Source organism: Salvelinus alpinus, chromosome 37 (assembly GCF_045679555.1).
Source record: "Salvelinus alpinus chromosome 37, SLU_Salpinus.1, whole genome shotgun sequence".
NCBI lineage: Eukaryota > Metazoa > Chordata > Actinopteri > Salmoniformes > Salmonidae > Salvelinus > Salvelinus alpinus.
Genome location: NC_092122.1, coordinates 14,806,283 through 14,827,860, shown reverse-complemented (window position 1 = coordinate 14,827,860; position 21,578 = coordinate 14,806,283). Strand labels below are relative to the sequence as shown.

The 21,578-nt window shown below is 43.0% G+C and overlaps 1 protein-coding gene across 3 annotated transcripts in view; it reads right to left on the bottom strand.

The window, feature by feature from the left end:
• LOC139565767 (acyl-CoA synthetase short-chain family member 3, mitochondrial-like) overlaps nt 1-20,961 on the bottom strand; it is a 44,045-nt gene extending 23,084 nt beyond the window's left edge. The window contains exons 1-9 of one of the 3 annotated variants that reach the window (XM_071386304.1): nt 20,344-20,961; nt 18,975-19,119; nt 18,016-18,204; nt 17,061-17,195; nt 15,595-15,735; nt 14,674-14,754; nt 14,456-14,551; nt 13,118-13,269; nt 739-842 (exon numbers count right to left, since the gene is read on the bottom strand). In XM_071386304.1, the coding sequence (XP_071242405.1) occupies nt 739-842; nt 13,118-13,269; nt 14,456-14,551; nt 14,674-14,754; nt 15,595-15,735; nt 17,061-17,195; nt 18,016-18,204; nt 18,975-19,119; nt 20,344-20,741 (1,441 nt within the window). In that variant the 5' untranslated portion in view covers nt 20,742-20,961. Of the gene's footprint in view, nt 1-738; nt 843-13,117; nt 13,270-14,455; nt 14,552-14,673; nt 14,755-15,594; nt 15,736-17,060; nt 17,196-18,015; nt 18,205-18,350; nt 18,595-18,974; nt 19,120-20,330 lie in introns of those variants that run through there. The other 2 variants (XM_071386305.1, XM_071386306.1) reach the window with 2 other exon arrangements.
• Between the last annotated feature and the right edge of the window lie 617 nt (nt 20,962-21,578).

Genomic DNA, 21,578 nt, shown 5'->3' with positions numbered 1-21,578 from the left:
TACAAAATGAATCACACACTTTCACCAACAAGAAGAACTTCCCCTCCTTATCCATTGTAAAGCTACTAGACCACAGCACATGGTCTATGCATGATGAACTGTGAACTGCTTTGAAAGGACTAGTATTAATGAGGTTAGATTGAGAAGCTGATTATGTTAATTGGGTGGCTGTGGGAGCATAGTGAAAGCCTTAGGGCACTCTAGGACCATTGCAGAGCAGCCCCAAATCCTTGTGGGCTAATTCCTCTTCTTAGCACGGCACTTAGTGAAAGAAATGCCCTTTCCTCTGGTGCTCCGTATAGTAGTATAAGTGCGAAGGATGATTTAAACCAGGAGCATAGTCTATGCACTTAATCCCTGCAAGGGGCTTTCAAGGAAGAGTTCTACTGTGGAGATATAGCTATTTGTTATGCCTTTTCAAGGCCGAATTAATGTCAATGGGCTGATAAAATACTACCAAGACTGTAACAACAATTCACTCACACTGACAATTTCAGAGTACACCCCTAAAATAGAGTAAAACTATAATACATTAACATTCTCAAAAGGTGCTCAGAGAATAGAGTCCTGCATTTATAATTTGTTACAACTATTCTTTCATTCTGAGCCTTTAAATGAGATATAGGAGAGATGTTGTGTCAGATGTATTACCACAGCCGGTATCAAGAAAACTAACTATTGTCCTAGTGTAACATGTAGTGTCCATTATGATGTTCCAGTAGCGAATGAAAGTATTACCAGTCTGCCACCAGTGGTCCAGTACAGGCACTCCAAAGCTCCTTTTGGCCCAGTTCAGAGTCTCCACGTCACAGCGCTCTCCAGCCAAGAAAAGGCTCTTCAATCTGGAGGAGCAGAGAGAACAGTCAGGCTCTATAGGCCAGAACAGTGTAATAGAGTAGTGGCAGATTTATAAGGAAGCAATAAGGCCTGAGGGGGGTGTGGTATATGGCCAATATACCATGGCTAAGGGCTGTTCTTACATACGACGCAACACGGAGTGCCTGGATAAAGCCCTTAGCCGTGGTATATTGGCCATATACCACAAACTCCTGAGGTGCCTTACTGCTAATATAAACGGGTTACCAATGTAATTAGAACAGTAAAAATACATGTTTTTTGATACCCATGGTATACTTCAGCCAATCAGCATTCACAGTTCGAACCACCCAGTTCATAAAAAAACAATATAACAGCCAAGGAATGTTACGGCTAAGTGTTTTCAAGTTATAGAAAAGTGAGCTGTGCCAGTAGCAGGGTGAATAGAACAATAAACTGGAGTTTTACCAGTAGACTATAATTGCCTTACGAGTCTCAGACAAACTTGCATAAAAACGTGTACACAAAACAGCACATATTGTTCCTGTTGATCTGAGTAAAAATCCCCCTCTAGCTGTGGTTATACAGATACAGCCATGCTAATCTTCACTCAGGGACCTTGACATGGTCTGATAAAGCAGAGAAGACTTCATTTGCTGTCAAAACGTCTGAGGCCATACAGTTTCCATGGCCTCCTGCCACACATAACTCAAGGAATTCTAATTTGTATAGGCCTCAGAGGAGGCTGGTGGGCGGAGCTATAGGAGGACGGGCTCATTGTAATGGCTGGAATGGAATCAATAGGACGGCATCAAACATATGGAAACCGTTACATACTGTATATTCTCTTCCAGTCATTACAATGAGCCTGTCCTCCTATAGCTCCTTCCACCATCCTCCTCTGATTGGTCTGTTATCTGGGTTAGGGTGAGGGTCTTGGTACAATCTGAATGAGAATGGGTAGAAGAAGCAGGGTCACAGAACTCTACAGAACATCCAGAGAATCACTCTGCTGCTCTTTGCTCCGTATTCTACACAGCACGCCATTTAAATGTAAATCTCACCCGTGACACCTTGCACTCTGTTCCCTGCCCCTACTCTGGAACAATCTGACTACAGATGTTGGGAGGAGAGGGGAGAGACAGGCAGCCATGGACGGTTGGATCTGTGTGTAATTCATGCAATTCATGTAATTCTCCATATCTTCAGAGGCCCAGATTCAGCCTTGGACAGAAAACAATAGTCCCACAGTACTATACCTAACATAGTCCCACAGTACTATACCTAACATAGTCCCACAGTACTATACCTAACATAGTCCCACAGTACTATACCTAACATAGTCCCATAGTACTATACCTAACATAGTCCCACAGTACTATACCTAACATAGTCCCACAGTACTATAACTAACATAGTCCCACAGTACTATACCTAACATAGTCCCACAGTAGTATAACTAACATAGTCCCACAGTACTATACCTAACATAGTCCCACAGTACTATACCTAACATAGTCCCACAGTACTATACCTAACATAGTCCCACAGTACTATAACTAACATAGTCCCACAGTACTATACCTAACATAGTCCCACAGTACTATACCTAACATAGTCCCACAGTACTATACCTAACATAGTCCCACAGTACTATACCTAACATAGTCCCACAGTACTATACCTAACATAGTCCCACAGTACTATACCTAACATAGTCCCACAGTACTATACCTAACATAGTCCCACAGTACTATACCTAACATAGTCCCACAGTACTATACCTAACATAGTCCCACAGTACTATACCTCCCACAGTACTATACCTAACATAGTCCCACAGTCCTATACCTAACATAGTCCCACAGTACTATACCTAACATAGTCCCACAGTACTATAACTAACATAGTCCCACAGTACTATACCTAACATAGTCCCACAGTACTATACCTAACATAGTCCCACAGTACTATAACTAACATAGTCCCACAGTACTATACCTAACATAGTCCCACTGTACTATACCTAACATAGTCCCACAGTACTATACCTAACATAGTCCCACAGTACTATAACTAACATAGTCCCACAGTACTATACCTAACATAGTCCCACAGTACTATACCTAACATAGTCCCACAGTACTATACCTAACATAGTCCCACAGTACTATACCTCCCACAGTACTATACCTAACATAGTCCCACAGTACTATACCTCCCACAGTACTATACCTAACATAGTCCCACAGTACTATACCTCCCACAGTACTATACCTAACATAGTCCCACAGTACTATACCGAACATAGTCCCACAGTACTATACCTCCCACAGTACTATACCTAACATAGTCCCACAGTACTATACCGAACATAGTCCCACTGTACTATAGCTAACATAGTCCCACAGTACTATACCTCCCACAGTACTATACCTAACATAGTCCCACAGTACTATACCTAACATAGTCCCACAGTACTATACCTAACATAGTCCCACAGTACTATACCTAACATAGTCCCACAGTACTATACCTAACATAGTCCCATAGTACTATACCTAACATAGTCCCACAGTACTATACCTAACATAGTCCCACAGTACTATAACTAACATAGTCCCACAGTACTATACCTAACATAGTCCCACAGTAGTATAACTAACATAGTCCCACAGTACTATACCTAACATAGTCCCACAGTACTATACCTAACATAGTCCCACAGTACTATACCTAACATAGTCCCACAGTACTATAACTAACATAGTCCCACAGTACTATACTGTAGTAACCTGGTATATTTATGTTTACCAATAGATGGCAGTATTGACTCAAGACGGGGGTTTGCTTTCCGCTATCCGTAGCTATTTCCTATGTCTGCCTATTTAACTATGATTAAGAAAGCTTCAGGTAGTTTAAGCCAGGTGCATAAGATAATGTAAAATCTAAGTTACAATTAAATACTAAACCGTACGTAAGTCTCATGAGTCGTAATTCTAAGAAGCCTTTAAGGATACTACATATTTGGCGATGAGGATAACTATGGAGAACTGCGTTGGATTTTTTTTGCCACGAAGTTAACGGAGTGTTTGGCGTGCGACGCGGGAGGTGAGACTCAAGTGAACGGTGGAAGATTCTGAAGGATTGATTCCCTGGATACGGGTAGGACAAATTATTGACTGTGTGAGGGGAGAAACAATCGGAAAAGATGGCTTTGGCAACAATAGGCTCGCTACCACCATTTGATCCTAAAAATCAGGAATGGGAGGAGTACTGTGAAATAATGGAACATTTCTTTGCTACTAATGAAATAACTGATGCCGCTAAACAGAAATCCATACTCATAAGCGTTGTCGGTGCACAGACGTACAGCTTAATGAGAAACCTGTTGAGCCCAGATAAACCAGGAGAAAAGTCATTCATAGATTTAGTCGAACTATTAAAAAATCACTTCAACCCCAAACCCAGTGAGATAGTACAAAGATTCAAGTTTGATTCACGCATGAGAAAACCTATCGAATCAGTGGGGGAATATGTGGCTGAGTTGAGAAAACTAGCATTGGACTGTAACTATGGGAATACATTATCGCAAATGCTACGCGATCGGCTGGTGTGTGGGATTAATGATGACAGGATACAAATACGATTGTTATCAGAGCCTAATCTCACGTTTGAGAATGCACTCAAACTGGCCCAGTCCATGGAGTCCGCAAATAGAAATGCACTGGATTTGCAGGCAAGGGGCGCAACTGTGTGTCACACAGTAAAAGAGAGCAACGCTGAGCGCGTAGAATTTCAAAGAACAGAAAGCCGTGGTGCAGCAGCCAATAGAGACTGTTATCGTTGCAAAGGCAAACACGCAGCGTTTGACTGTAAATTCAAACACGGAAAGTGTTATGCATGTGGGATAATAGGCCACATTGCGAGGGCGTGCCGCAATAAAAAAAAGCCACGGGCTGCAGAAAAGAGGACGGACAGAAAACCGAATACCTCCAGACGCTCTCGCTACCGCTCTAATCAAGTGAGAGAAAGTGAAAGTGAGTGCGCAGATGCAGAGCAAGCATTCTCAATGTACAGTGTACAGGGGTCGAATATGAAGAAGGTGGAGCCTTTCATTGTGGAAATGGGAATAAATGGATTGAAGGTACCGTTTGAACTAGACACAGGATGTAGTGTCACTCTGATGAACAGGTCCCAATTCTATAGGAAGTGGAAAACCGTTGAAGTGCCTAAACTGAGAGACACCCCCATTAAACTCAAAACGTACACAGGGGAGAAGATCACTGTGATTGGAGTTGCTGATGTTCAAGTGGAATATCAAGGACAAAAGAAAAATCTGCCTCTCTTAGTAGTGGAAGGTACTGGCCCCAGCTTACTAGGAAGAGGGTGGTTGGAGGAAATAAAATTTAACTGGGATGAAATCAAACATGTCACCACAGAGACATTGACACTACAGCAGGTGCTTTCAAAGCATGAGTGTGTTTTCAAAGAAGAGCTAGGGACATTAAAAGGGGTCCAAGCTACCATTCATGTTGCTGCTGATGCTACTCCCAGATTCTATAGGCCAAGATCAGTTCCATATGCCATGAAGCCTAAAGTGGATGTGGAAATTGACAGACTCTTAGCAGAGGATATAATTGTACCTGTCAAGTTTTCTGAGTGGGCAGCACCAGTTGTTCCCATTCTAAAACCAGATGGTTCAATCAGATTATGCGGTGACTATAAGCTGACTGTAAATAGAGTTTCCTCTCTGGAGCAGTACCCAATACCCAAAGTGGAGGATTTGCTTTCAACGTTAACCGGAGGGCAACAGTTTACAAAACTGGACATGAGTCACGCATATCAGCAAGTGCTAATGGATAAAGCTTCACAGAAGTACCTGACCATAAACACCCACAGAGGGATGTTTACCTATAAACGCTTACCTTTCGGGGTGTCTTCTGCACCAGCTATCTTCCAAAGAACTATGGAGGGAATTCTGCAGGGGATACCCAAGGTAGCAGTTTACCTCGACGACATTCTTGTCACGGGAGTCACGAAGGAGGAACATCTCAGAAACTTAGGTGAAGTTTTGAGGAGGATGGAGGACGCCGGTCTCCGGCTGAAGAGGAGCAAGTGTACACTGTTAGCTGATGAAGTGCAGTACCTGGGTCACAAGGTGGATGCCAAGGGGTTACACACTGTCAAAGCTAAAGTGAGGGCTGTTGTGGAAGCTCCAGCTCCGACAAACGTTACAGAGCTGAAAGCCTATCTAGGCTTACTGAATTATTATAATCGCTTCCTCCCGAACCTCTCTACCCTCTTAGCTCCTCTACATCAACTGCTAAGGAAGGATGTGGCCTGGAAATGGTCAGAAAGACTGCAAAAGCTTCTTCCTAAGTCAAAGGTGTTACTGCAATCAGCTGAAGTGCTAGTGCACTACTCAGCAGACAGAGATCTTATCTTATCGTGTGATGCCTCAGCGTATGGTGTGGGGGCGGTGCTATCCCACCGGATGGAGAATGGTGCAGAGAAACCTATCGGGTTCATGTCAAGAACGTTGTCGCCAGCGGAGAAAAAGTACTCTCAGCTGGACAAGGAAGGACTGGCTGTCATATTCGGAATACAGAGATTCCACAAGTACTTGTACGGGAGAACATTCACTATTGTGACGGATCATAAACCTCTGATCTCGCTGTTCCATGAACAAAAGCCAGTACCACAAATGGTCTCTCCAAGAGTTCAACGTTGGAATGTGTGGCTCAGGGCCTACGAGTACAGAATCATTTACAAACCAGGTAGATACCATGGGAATGCTGATGCTCTGAGTAGGCTGCCTGTTCCAGAAATCATCAGTCAGGAAGAAGAAAATGACCAGGTTTTGATGATCGACGTGTTGGATGATACACCAGTGAACACAGCACAAATCAGGCAATGGACTTCAAAGGATGTGACGTTATCACAAGTGCATGAATTTATCCTGAAAGGATGGCCTACAGTGACAGAGCCTCAGATCATGCCTTACTACACTCGCCGCTTGGCATTGAGTGTTCGAGATGGATGTGTTCTGTGGGGTTCAAGAGTAGTTATCCCACCACAAGGGCGGGGGTTGCTACTGAAGTTGTTGCATCAGTCGCATCCAGGTATGTCGAGAATGAAAGGCCTAGCGAGGTCATATGTCTGGTGGCCAAAGATGGACCACGATGTGGAAAATGAGGTTAGCCGGTGTGAAGATTGTCAGAGTAACAGGAAGTCACCACCCACCGCGCCATTACATCCATGGGAATGGCCAGAAAAACCATGGACACGACTACATGTGGACTACGCTGGACCTTTCCTAGGAAAAATGTTCCTTGTGCTGATTGATTCTCATTCAAAGTGGATGGATGTTTACCCCATGAACACGTCAACATCGTACGCTACGATTGAGAAGTTGAGACAAAGCTTCAGTGTTATGGGATTGCCTCAAATGTTGGTTAGTGACAATGCTACTTGTTTTACAAGCACTGAATTCACAAGTTTCATGAAACAAAATGGAATTCAGCATGTAACGTCGGCCCCTTTTCACCCATCTTCAAACGGATTAGCAGAACGTGCGGTTCAGACCTTGAAGGAGGGGATGAGGAAGATGCAAGGGCCCAGCATTGAAACAAAGGTGTCAAGATTCTTGTTTAGCTACAGGATTACTCCTCAAGCTACGACTGGGTTGTCACCTGCAGAGATGTTGATGTCAAGGAGGTTAAGGTCAACCTTGGATCTCATCAGACCAGACCTGAAAATGAAAATACAACAAAAGCAATGGAATCAAAAATGGAATCATGATACCCGAGCCAAACTCAGAAGTTTCTCAACTGGAGATGATGTCTATACAAGAAACTATGGGTTTGGTCCTAAATGGATTCCAGCTACCATTGAGGATTGCTCAGGACCAGTATCTTATACTGTGATCATCGGAAGTGGACAAAGACTAAGGAGACACGTGGATCAGATCCGAGCTCGAATTCCAGTTCCATCCGGAGATCTGGATCAATTCTTAAACGAGCAGGACAGGACATTGGAACGTTCCCCAGAGTTGCAGTTGGACAAACCACCTGAGACCAACAATGCTCAACTTCCTGAGACCACCAGTCTGGGACGACCTCCTCCTGTGAAGTCTCCACAAAAGGACTTTGTTTCACCATCAAGGGGTGAAGATCTGGTGGCACCAGCTACACCACCTCTGAGACGCTCTATTAGAGAGAGACGTCCGCCAGACTTTTTCAGATCCTAAAGGAGATCATTTTTGAAAAAATGTACATAAGAATATAGCATAGCTCAGAAAGAAATTAAATTGGGTTATTAGCTTTAAAGGGGGGGAATGTAGTAACCTGGTATATTTATGTTTACCAATAGATGGCAGTATTGACTCAAGACGGGGGTTTGCTTTCCGCTATCCGTAGCTATTTCCTATGTCTGCCTATTTAACTATGATTAAGAAAGCTTCAGGTAGTTTAAGCCAGGTGCATAAGATAATGTAAAATCTAAGTTACAATTAAATACTAAACCGTACGTAAGTCTCATGAGTCGTAATTCTAAGAAGCCTTTAAGGATACTACATATACCTAACATAGGTATAGTACTGTGGGACTATGTTAGGTATAGTACTGTGGGACTATGTTAGGTATAGTACTGTGGGACTATGTTAGGTATAGTACTGTGGGACTATGTTAGGTATAGTACTGTGGGACTATGTTAGGTATAGTACTGTGGGACTATGTTAGGTATAGTACTGTGGGACTAACATAGTCCCACAGTACTATACCTAACATAGTCCCACAGTACTATACCTAACATAGTCCCACAGTACTATACCTAACATAGTCCCACAGTACTATACCTAACATAGTCCCACAGTACTATACCTCCCACAGTACTATACCTAACATAGTCCCACAGTCCTATACCTAACATAGTCCCACAGTACTATACCTAACATAGTCCCACAGTACTATACCTAACATAGTCCCACAGTACTATACCTAACATAGTCCCACAGTACTATACCTAACATAGTCCCACAGTACTATACCTAACATAGTCCCACTGTACTATACCTAACATAGTCCCACTGTACTATACCTAACATAGTCCCACTGTACTATACCTAACATAGTCCCACAGTACTATACCTAACATAGTCCCACAGTACTATACCTAACATAGTCCCACAGTACTATACCTAACATAGTCCCACAGTACTATACCTAACATAGTCCCACAGTACTATAACTAACATAGTCCCACAGTACTATACCTAACATAGTCCCACAGTACTATACCTAACATAGTCCCACAGTACTATACCTCCCACAGTACTATACCTAACATAGTCCCACAGTACTATACCTCCCACAGTACTATACCTAACATAGTCCCACAGTACTATACCTCCCACAGTACTATACCTAACATAGTCCCACAGTACTATACCTCCCACAGTACTATACCTAACATAGTCCCACAGTACTATACCTAACATAGTCCCACAGTACTATACCTAACATAGTCCCACAGTACTATACCTCCCACTGTACTATACCTAACATAGTCCCACAGTACTATACCTAACATAGTCCCACTGTACTATACCTAACATAGTCCCACAGTACTATACCGAACATAGTCCCACTGTACTATACCTAACATAGTCCCACAGTACTACACCTAACATAGTCCCACTGTACTATACCGAACATAGTCCCACAGTACTACACCTAACATAGTCCCACAGTACTATACCTCCCACAGTACTATACCTAACATAGTCCCACAGTACTATACCTCCCACAGTACTATACCTAACATAGTCCCACAGTACTATACCTCCCACAGTACTATACCTAACATAGTCCCACAGTACTATACCTCCCACAGTACTATACCTAACATAGTCCCACAGTACTATACCTCCCACAGTACTATACCTAACATAGTCCCACAGTACTATACCTCCCACAGTACTATACCTAACATAGTCCCACAGTACTATACCTCCCACAGTACTATACCTAACATAGTCCCCCAGTCCTATACCTAACATAGTCCCACAGTACTATACCTCCCACAGTACTATACCTAACATAGTCCCACAGTACTATACCTCCCACAGTACTATACCTAACATAGTCCCACTGGGGAAGTTTGTGTCTCATTAACGAGAGAGGAAACATTCACCCCCATAATTGCATTTAGTGTGCATGTGCTTGTGTGTGTGCGCTTGTGTGTGTCTGTGTATGTGCACCTTGTACGTGTCACCTTGCAATGCGAAGGTATATCAATGGCACATATATTCCTTGAAAGATGGCACATGACATCCCAGATAATGCATGATATAAATCCTGCAAATGTTAAGCAAACAGGCAGAGTCAGTCACAAGCCAAGCTTCCTGGTTGCCACAAGCTGGAAATTGTTATTGACTGAAATCATGAACTTTGTCACCCAATAAGTAAGAGTCTGCTCTGCCTGTGAGCATTGAGTTAGTGCTCCGGGCTATGTTAATAAGGGCTATGAAATGGTGCTTGCTCCATTGTGCTGTGATTGTTCCTCTGTGTGGGTTGAACGGTAAAGCTAGACGCGACTCCTACTCCAGAGAGCTCCAAACCCGCTTTTCTATTACTTTTCTGACATCTGGGGTGATGAGTGAAATTGCTCAAGCTCGCTGATAATGCTCCAAGGCCATTACAGTGCAGAGCCATTCCACGGAAGCAACTCATGTGTTGTAATAACAATAGTCATCGTGAAGTACTCAGCGAGAATGAAATACTGGGCTGAAAATGGCAATTTTGTGGTTTTGGCAAGTCTGTACCTTTCAACACTTGGAAAGTGCTACACAGGCAAATAAGATTTTCTGAAAATCAGCACACAGGAAAGTGCATCTATAATGACTTTGTGGCACTGGAGGAGGCAAGCCCTCTTACCGTGCCTTTCCAGCGCCGCTGCCTTCTTCTTTAAAAGATGTTTGCGAATCGCAACCAAATGACAGGTGCATACACCGCTACCTACTCTACTGGCGTGTGAGGCCGGTCACGAACTATCTATCCTTCCAGTGCCTTTTCAGTACTTTCTGTGTTGGGAGGCTAATGGATAATAAGTCACGTGTGTGATTGGCTGGACAATCAGCCCCAACGGGTGATTAGGCTGCTGCTGCTCACATTGGAGGGAGAGGACTAGAGATATAGTAGCAGCAGACAGTTTGAGGCTGAAAGGTAATCTTAAACTGAGAGGCTTTGTTATTTGAAGTTATACTTTAAGTGTCTTATTTGTAAGCATTTCTGTTGGTAAGTGATGTAATAAAACCTAATTTCTGTTGGTAAGTGATGTAATAAAGCCTGATTGCTGTTGGTAAGTGATGTAATAAAGCCTGATTTCTGTTGGTAAGTGATGTAATAAAGCCTAATTTCTGTTGGTAAGTGATGTAATAAAACCTCATTTCTGTTGGTAAGTGATGTAATAAAGCCTGATTGCTGTTGGTAAGTGATGTAATAAAACCTAATTTCTGTTGGTAAGTGATGTAATAAAGCCTCATTTCTGTTGGTAAGTGATGTAATAAAGCCTACGTTTGAAGCATTCACTCTGCCTCACTGACCCTCTGTACCCGGAGACCCTCTTAGCTTTGGTCCATGGCAGTGGCTTCTCCCCAGGCTCTGTCACGGGCGGCAATAGTTGTTATGGGCTCTGTGGTATATTTTAGCACAGAAATCAGTGCAATTAGCTACGCATGTGGTGTAACTGAGCTAGGAGCTGAGAAGAGGCTACTGCAGTGAGCTAATCAGAGAGAGAGCGTGATGAATATTTCATATGCTATCCACCCACATCATATTACTACCAAACTGCCTACCGATAACGGTGCCATACACTGAGGAGATACCAGCAACAACCCGTTCATAGGAGCAACCATCCACACGTGAACGAAGGCGTTTTAGTGACTTAATGCTTAATGAAGTGTTCTCAAAACGCTTGGCTTTCAAACTACTAGTTTATAATCAATTCATGAGAAAGAGGGGAAATAGAGTTGACGTTTTAATTGACATGAATTGCTATTGTATTCAACTTTACTGGATTGCGTTCTTTTTACATTCACTGAGAACATCCAATTTCCTGAGCTGTAAAACAGCTAGTGTCTGCTACACGTCTAGTGTCTGCTTCTTGACCGTTAATAACGCTGCTACTTGTTTGGTAGTAGAGGAGGGAGAAGAATATATTTGATGGTTGTCTGTTTTGTCTCCAGGCAAGGAAACACAAAGGTCAACCGGATATTCGACTACTGTCTGAGTCTGTCTGGATTCTGGAAACATCATACATTGCGGTTGTTGTGTTTGTGCATCAATTCTCTCTCAGTGAATTGCTGTAGTCTTTCACTAACCTGCTCCCTCTGGGAGAAAGACAGTCATGGAAAGATGCTGCATGGCACATGACTAAACCAACAACTGAAGCATAGTCCATCATAACAACTAGCAGAAACAATGTCATGTTATAGTCCAGGGAAAACAATTAATTCAATACCTTTGGGATTTGTGTCTCAGGACTGCCTGCAGCAGTCGAGGCAAAACACTGTTCACCAACAGCACACAAAATACCTTCAAATTCTCCACATGCAGATTATTAAATGGCAAACTATGACCCAATATGAAAACCCCTGCTTTATGACTTTGTGCAACAGGTGTGGAGAAAAATCAAAATAAGTTACCACCACTTCCCCTCTATTTTCACATTATACCTGATTGACTGATACTGTTTCAAAATATTAAGGAACCAAAACGGTATTTTCAACAGATTTATTACCAATTTAAATGATGAAATTTCCTATGGGGATAACAATCACTTCAGTCCCTTGAACCAGGCACCATCAAAGATGGCATTGCCTGGGGCTCTCTACAGCACTCAGTGATTCCCTGTGTGTTTAGCAGCGTGGCAGCAGCACAGTATTACGTAATAGGAATGAATGCCCTGCCGCTGTTTTATCCATCCTGATTAAACCTCAATCAGGTGTAAATGGGAACACAGGTTGTGAGTGATGAGCCTGGGCCTGGCAGGAAACTGCTCCAGCAGATGGACAGAGACTAACAAGAGAGTGGGCAGGCAGCGCCAAAACCTTCAGCCAGTGGGGGACAACACTGGATATGAATGTAAGGTACCCAGTCCCTGGACGTTGATAGGACTAAAGGGTAGCCCTACTTCAAGTGGGCAGAAAAGGTACAAAACAGAGCTAGCCACGACAGTTGTTGAATGGTCCATCTCTGCAGTGTTATGCCAATATGTGGGGATTGGGTGGTGAGGGTACCTGGTGAGGGGGTACTGAGCCCCTATTGCGGAATGGGTGTCCTGCTGGCGGATGGCTCGGATGGCAGTGGGCGCGGTGAACATGGAGGAACAACCATGCTCTGACAGCACGCGGAAGAACGCCCCGGCATCCGGCGTCCCAACAGGCTTGCCCTGCATAGAGAGAGAAAGAGATCCGTTACAAACCCAAACAGCCTGAGGACATAAGCCTACATGAACACGCCAATTGGGTATTGAAGTGTAGCGGTACATTCAGAGCATGCTGTTTTTAGAGGCTTGCGGTAGTAATGACTCAGCCAGCCACCTATCAAACAGAAGAACAGAACCAAGGCCATAAAGTTTTGTTCCTATTGACGTTCCACAACATTAACACTTCCACTGTGCCGAACAGAATGAATATTCATGGGAATATCTGCTGAAATGGAGACAAAATTATATTTGGAGCCCAGACAGATGGGCTGAAACTGATGAATAGAAACAAGATTACTCAATTGGGAAAGTATTGTGCACCAACAAAAGTCGCAGTGAGGAAGAGCCTACGGGCGAGCGGAAACGATATTCATTCTCTAAAGGTTCAGTCGGCGAGATTTCTCATACAGTAAGGAGACAGAGATGAGGCGTGAGAGAGACGAGGCGTGAGAGAGAGAGAGAGAGACAGATTAAAATGAGCTGTGAAATCAACAACAACAGACTCGAGGGACTTAATTTCCTCCCAGTGTGAATATCTATGACTGTGTATTGATCAGTGAGAAGACAGAAGGTCTTGTGTGGAGCAGGGTAGACAGGAGCAGTGCATTCCACAAGGCAAACGCAGCCACAGACAACAGCCTCTGCTTAAAGCCAGGCTGATGATTTCAACACCCACCTCCAATCCTCCAGCAGCCACAGAGACCAAAAGGCTAATGAGGCGGATAGCCTCCATGAGCAGTCCTACCTCCCCACCCCTCTCTCCCAACCCCTGGGGTCATTTCCCAGGGCCCAAACACAGCAGAATCACCAGCAGCTCTTCATACAAATAACTTCCACAAACCAACCTAACTGGGCCTTTTCGAGACAGTGAATATTGGTTTAATGAGGCCGGGGTAAATTTGCAATGATGATCATGTGCATGAATATCAAGAGGCCGGTTGTCTGAAACCACATATAATCATACGTCATTAGGAGTCTATTTTTCTTGTGCTCATTATCTTTATATAGAGTAATCTGCAAAGCATTTGGAATCACTGAGTGAAAGTGACAAGTCCTTGAGAAAGTTGAGTTTGTTTTTCTGGAGTTAATTGACCAATAGTGACCCGTTCACAGGTCATTATAATAGGCCTATGTAGGCTACGGTACATACCTCGTATAGAATGGTGGTGTTGCCGTGGAGGAGAGGGGCGTAGCAGATGTAGGAGTGGCCCACTACCCAGCCCAGGTCAGACGCTGCCCACCATACCTAGTAGAGAGTAGGCAGAGAAAGAAGAGAGAATCCATACTGTACTATGTTTGTGCATGCATATGGTGTCTGTTCTGTAATACAATGATAAAGAACACTGGAGATGTTTCACATGGACTTACTTCACCAGGCTTGAGGCCATAAATGTTTGCCATGGTCCACGTCAACATCACAGCGTACCCAGCAGTATCCCTGACAACGCCCTGAGGGGAAGATATAGAAAAGAGGCGAATGTTGATGCAAGACGAATGCAACAAGCTCTCAACAGGTTCATTTTTATTTTTTTATTTTACATCAAACCCTTGTATAAATCTTTCTTTTTCAATTCAACTATTTCGTGAGGCCATCTTTACGATGTATGGTAACATAACCTGTAGGAGTTCAGCTGTTTCCTCCATAGATCTCACTGGTGACTACGAGTCTGAGAACAGCAGGCCAGCGGGTGGATATTTCATATTACCTGGGCGCCAAAGACAAAGGGAGCTATCTGGAGCTGTGTTTTTCCAATTTAGAGCCACCTCCGGGCAATTTTTCAACCTCCTGCATGGTTCACCTCATATTCAGTACTACCTGTTCTGGTTTAAACCTTGTCTCATCTATCTCATGGTGGTAAAGTTTAGAAAGAACTTGAATCACATTTGCAGAGCCATGGAAAGTCTACTGCAGTATATGATACTCATCTCTTCCATTAAACTGTGAAATTGACTGGCTTCCTTATGATAAAAGTCGTCAGACCCCACTGGGCAAAAACTGTTGAATCAACGTTGTTTCCATGTCATTTCAACCAAAAAATGCAATGTGATGACGTTGAATCAACATGGAAAATGGATTGGAAAAATGTAATCATCGTAAGCGAGTGTCTTCTGCTTATTCACCCAACTTTCAACCTAAATCCAATGAAATGGTGACATTTTTTGTTGATTTCACGTTGACAACTCAACCAAATGTCAATCAAACCTAGACGTTGAACTGATGTCTGTTCCCAGTGGGACTTTACACCCCTTCCTGTAATGAACGTGTTGTGTCTAGTCAGAGTGCTGTACCTTAGGAGTTCCGGTGGTCCCAGACGTGTAGAGGACGTATAGAGGATGGCTGGCAGGGAGAGACACACAGTCATGAGGACGTGCAGTGGACATCTCCTCCTCCCAGTCCAGACTGAGGTCAGGGTGCATGGACAACTTCTCCTGTTGCAGACAATCAACCAGGAGAGATGCATTTATTTCCATGACATATTCAAGAGACACACATTCAATCATTTTTACCACGTGGACACGAAAGACAGATTAAAACAGATCCATTAGTTGTGCACAACTCAACAAGGCTTTTCCGACCACCAATGTCATACTGTTCAAGAAAAGTTTTTTTATAGTCGTCACAACTTGGGTTTTCAATTGTGCATTTTTCGATAAGTGAGCTTTCATGATGCACAACATGCAGAATTCCAACTGCCCAAAGGCCGAGGGAAAGGAGAGAAGACCCCCAAAACCTTGAGCTGCTTTGAATTGTTCTCTTCCAACAGAATAGAATCCAGTAGCAGGACCCTTCTCTGATTAATGCAGGCCTTATGGGTGGGTTTTGAATTCCACTTCTCTGGAACCACTCGCTGCCTTTTCTTAGTGATTACTAGAGTGGTTTAACATTCACAAGAGCAGCAATTTACCAACAACTTTTTTTTTTAAAGGGGGGGGGGCATCTCATATTCTCCAAAAGGGGAGGATCAGTGATTTGCTCAGACAGTTTCCATGACAACATACAACATATCACCTTAAAAGTATCCTCCCTGTGTTGCATAATCAAAAATAGCTACTAGGGTAACTGAGCATAAAGGTAACACAGCAGCAATCAGGGTGCAAAGCCCCAGTCATTGTGATACATTCCAAACATAGGTGGTACTAATAAAATAGGTGTGAAAGATTGCCTGAGCAGAGTGATTACAATATTTTGCAAAGCATTTTTAGAATGATTTCCCTGAGCACAGATTTGGCTGTTTTTATGAACGGGTTGAGAGGAAACTCATTTCAGTTTCCTGGAGTGCCAACACATTACTGGAAGTGGCTGCAGGCTGTTTTGTGGGAAATTGACTGTCTTCTATTCTACCGGTTCTGGCTGGTTTCACTCTGACCCTGTGCCAGGCTTCCCACCACAGCCTAGGGGCACATCTCAGCGTTGAGTGTGTTGCGTGATTCAGTCCCTCACGCGCAACGTTTCGCTCTCCCACCTTTGTTTCAACAGGCCGTTTAGGAGCGACAGATCTGTCGAACCATCCATAACTCCATACAAGCTCAGGGCTGAAATAATCGGATTTATATATACACTGGAACCGGATTCGTGGTCCATTCAGGAAGTAATAGCATTAGGTAAGAAATAGAGAGGATAATGTAAAACTATTGCATGTCAGCAGAGTTATTGTCTTTGGGACATGACAGGCATCTCTCTGAGAGTTGAAGTTAGTGAGTTAGGCCTTACCACAGAATAACATACTACAGTATTCTATCTCTATGGACCTCACCATGCCGGGCCGGTTGTAGATGAGGACCTTGGAGGGACTGTGAGAGCTGAGCTCCAGGGCTTTCTCCACCAGGGGGATGTACTCCACTCTCCTGCCAGGCTCAATGCCAAAGGAGGCCGTCACTATCATCTTGGGCTGGAAGACACAGCATTCACACAGTGTGTTAGTGGTGCCTCTTAAAAGAAACAAGACTTAAGAGATGTGATACAACACAGCTCAACAAATGCATTAGTCTGAAATGGACTTTAGAACATTCTGAAAGTATTGTACTATCAATATGACCGATATTACCTCTCAATTACTATCTGCACACCATGATACCTTCCTCGGGTTACTGATCAAATTTAATAAGGGATCTGAAATTACTGTCTCATTCCACATAGAATGAGTGTCACTAATATGTCCTTCATTCTAATATAATATAAAACTCAACTCTACCCAAATGCTTGAGGAGGAATCTTCAGCAATAGTGGAGGTGCTCCTCTCTGAATGTTATATAGGCCTGGAACTTAAAAGGCTTTAAGGTCTGGCTTAAATAGCTTAAAAGGATTTCAGTATATGCAATTCACCGTCAGAGTCGCATACTGGCTAATATCCCTGCCGCTTTGATGAAATCCCTCCAACAAAGTGCTTCACTTGGCTTCAGTGAGACCTTTATCTACTGCAATATTACTGTCTCTGTGACTGTGAAAGTGGGCCATCAACTCTTCTATAAACAGTCCTATAAATGTGGCATGTACATTTCACATTTAACCATTAAAACAGATCTGACAGTGGAGAAAATACCAAATAGCAAAATATATTTGAGTGCATGGTCCATTTCAAACTAAATTGAGAGAACAAAGATGTGTCATCCAGCACATCAAACTAAAGAGACACAATGTGAAGCGATGATGGTGTCATCCAGCACATCAAACTAAAGAGACACAATGTGAAGCGATGATGGTCGGCTGACCTTGGCATGGTCGATGCGGACAGACAGCTCCTTGGAGGCGAATCCCCCAAAAATGAGGCTGTGCGGGGCTCCGATCCTGGCACAGGCTAGCATGGTGAACATGGCCTGGGGCACCATGGGCATGTAGATGACCACCAGGTCGCCCTTCCACACCCCGTGTTTCACCAGGACCCCAGCCAGCCTGGACACCTGGGCAGAGAGGAGGGGAAAGGGTTCAAGCTGCTTAGGGGAGGCTATGCTATGTTACAACATACGGGTGAAAATGTATATTTAGAGGGATGTCCTACAGTCTAAATTAATATCTACAGTGTGAAGAGGTTTGTTAAGATCCTTACCTGTTCCTGTAGTTCTCTAAAAGTGGTTGAGATCCTTACCTGTTCCTGTAGTTCTCTAAAAGTGGTTGAGATCCTTACCTGTTCCTGTAGTTCTCTAAAAGTGGTTGAGATCCTTACCTGTTCCTGTAGTTCTCTAAAAGTGGTTGAGATCCTTACCTGTTCCTGTAGTTCTCTAAAAGTGGTTGAGATCCTTACCTGTTCCTGTAGTTCTCTAAAAGTGGTTGAGATCCTTACCTGTTCCTGTAGTTCTCTAAAAGTGGTTGAGATACTTACCTGTTCCTGTAGTTCTCTAAAAGTGGTTGAGATACTTACCTGTTCCTGTAGTTCTCTAAAAGTGGTTGAGATACTTACCTGTTCCTGTAGTTCTCTAAAAGTGGTTGAGATCCTTACCTGTTCCTGTAGTTCTCTAAAAGTGGTTGAGATCCTTACCTGTTCCTGTAGTTCTCTAAAAGTGGTTGAGATCCTTACCTGTTCCTGTAGTTCTCTAAAAGTGGTTGAGATCCTTACCTGTTCCTGTAGTTCTCTAAAAGTGGTTGAGATCCTTACCTGTTCCTGTAGTTCTCTAAAAGTGGTTGAGATACTTACCTGTTCCTGTAGTTCTCTAAAAGTGGTTGAGATCCTTACCTGTTCCTGTAGTTCTCTAAAAGTGATGGTCTGCTTAGTTCCAGTCACTGGGCTGTCATAAATGATGGCCGGTTGATCTCCTCGTCCGCTCTCGACATGGCGATCCACCGCATTGTGGCAAACATTCAACTCCCCCCCGGCGTACCTTACAAAGAGAAAGCCCCACATTAGAGGTAGCATATTGTCATTAAGAGCCAATAAATAACTACTGTAATACTTTCACTATAGATCTGTCAATGTTATGAAATAACATAAAGATAACAGTAAGCACAGTAGCTTAGTCTGCAATTAGAGAATGTGTATGATAAGATGAACAGTCAAAAATGACCGTTTTTCCTGCAACGTACAGGATCTATGTACAACCCCAGATCTTTTGATGAAATGGGACTCTCAACTCATTATGAGCTCTGTTGAGGTACTGAGGTGCTGAGACAAGCAGATGGTGTCTGGATTCCTGTTGTTTTAAATATGCACGCACACAGAAAGATGAGACATCATGCACAGTCGCTCTCTAGCCATATGCCTTTGGTTTTAAAACTATTACAACACTGAGGTCAATCTAGAGAGCATATGGGATTTTTACCATGCAGAATTTAAGGTTCATCTTGTGAGGTCTGCCATCAAATACTTTGGACAGCTATACATGGTTTAATGTGACCTTGGTGCACAAAATTAATTCTGACAACCATTACAAAATATGTAACAATTAAGCACAACTGCATTATATTTCACAATTGGATAGTCATAGACTACTAACTGTATGTACAGTGTACATAACGTCCACACATATAATGCTTTCAAGTAGTAGGAAAAATTCTATAGCGCCAAAGTGGTAGGTGGAGGTAGTGCTCAGATAACGTCATCGGGTCTAAAGGTTGTCTCGCGCCGAACTGCGCATGTCTCAAAGCATGTCCTTCAATATATTGATGTTTTTGACGAAAATGAAAACGTTTGTCACTTTCACAAGGTTGGGAGTAGTAATATGTTCAACTAGTTAGGTAGGACATTTGCTGAAATCTACGTTGTGCCTTTAGATTTCGAAAAAATTAACAACTAAGGAAGAGTTTTTCACCTCTTTCATTGACATCTCAAACCCAGGACTGGTCTGCTTTGCAAGCGTTCCCGGAAGTCTCGCCACTGGGTTTACACTCTGTGACCCAAGTGTGACTGACTGAGCGAATTGGACGTTACACCGAAACGACTTGCATGATAATGCCCATGTAGTTAATAGTAGCTTTTACCATTATTTTGTCGTTCACCAGCGGTTGTAAAATGACTAGTATTTACCATTATGCAACAAACCCGTATTTGGCGTTCACCTCATTGGTATCGATGCACTGAAACTTAGCAACATACAGTAAATTGTTACCACTTTGGAAATATGGCGTCCCCATTGTCCATTGTTCGGCTCCATGGCTCAAACCAGGTTACATTCTGTGCTGCTTCACTCCAAAACTGTTCAGGGTCATCCCTCGCTGTTCTGAAAGCTTCGTCGTATGCGTTGTTATTTGTTGTTAATGTTCTGTTACATTGTTGCTTGTTAGTTGTTGACAAAGATGAGAGAACTCTCAACTCACGCTGTGCAGTCGCTGTCCAGGAATTATTGAAATTTAACGGTCCCAAAGTTAGCCTTCTCTCGCTCCTGGTATTTGGAATGGCAAGGAAAGTGCAGTAACCTTTACAAGCAATACCATTCTCTGGTCTGACTTTTGCGATAATGACATTTTTTAAAGTCATACTTAATCTTGTTGGCCGAAAAAGACGCATCTCTATAGTGTTGGTAAACTAGGCTCCTGAATGTGTTTTCCTGGTTAAATCTAGTTTAGACGCGTGCTGCCAAAGCGAAAGAGGGAGCCCTTGATCTCATCCGCAGATGTATCAAGGTGTTTGTTACTTCTTCAGACGCGATAGTGGCTACAGCGTCATCAGAGGCCACTTCAATGGAAATGCAGTAATCTCAAGGATAACGAACTGGATGTGGGAAGTTGATTCAGGGGTAGTGCTGTTCTCAAGGTTAGTCAATCTTGGCAAGATTCCCTTCATATTAGTAGTGAGTGCTTGCACAAGAGAACATGCATGCACTTCTTGTTGATTTAGTCGATTTTAAGAATGAGGTAATAGGTGAAATTTGAGACAACTTCTGCAAGTTGCAACTATGCCCATAGAAATTCACAATCATTTTTATACGTTTTTCCATCAGTTCTTAGCCTACTAATAATTGATTTGGTACATTTAAGCAACAACAACATGCTCAGCTAACTTCCTGTATTTCAACACATTTTGCCATGGTGCAGAAAGAAAAATGTGCAGTTTTATAATTCTACTCTACATATTTTGTCGTGAGGCTAAGAGAACATGTTGCAGTTTTAAAGCTAATTTCCTGCAATTCTAAACGTTTTGCCATGGGTTGGGGCGCGTGCCCTGAGCTTGACCCTGCATACCTGTTTGTAATCCGGCCCTGGCTATTATGCAGGAACATCTACAAAGTATAGGCCTAATAAGAACATCGGGAGTGGTTGTAAAGTGTTACCCAGATTTTTATTTGTGAGCTTTATCAAAGGTTTCCTAATAGGTACTTTAAAGATGCGTATCTAGATTGCCTTC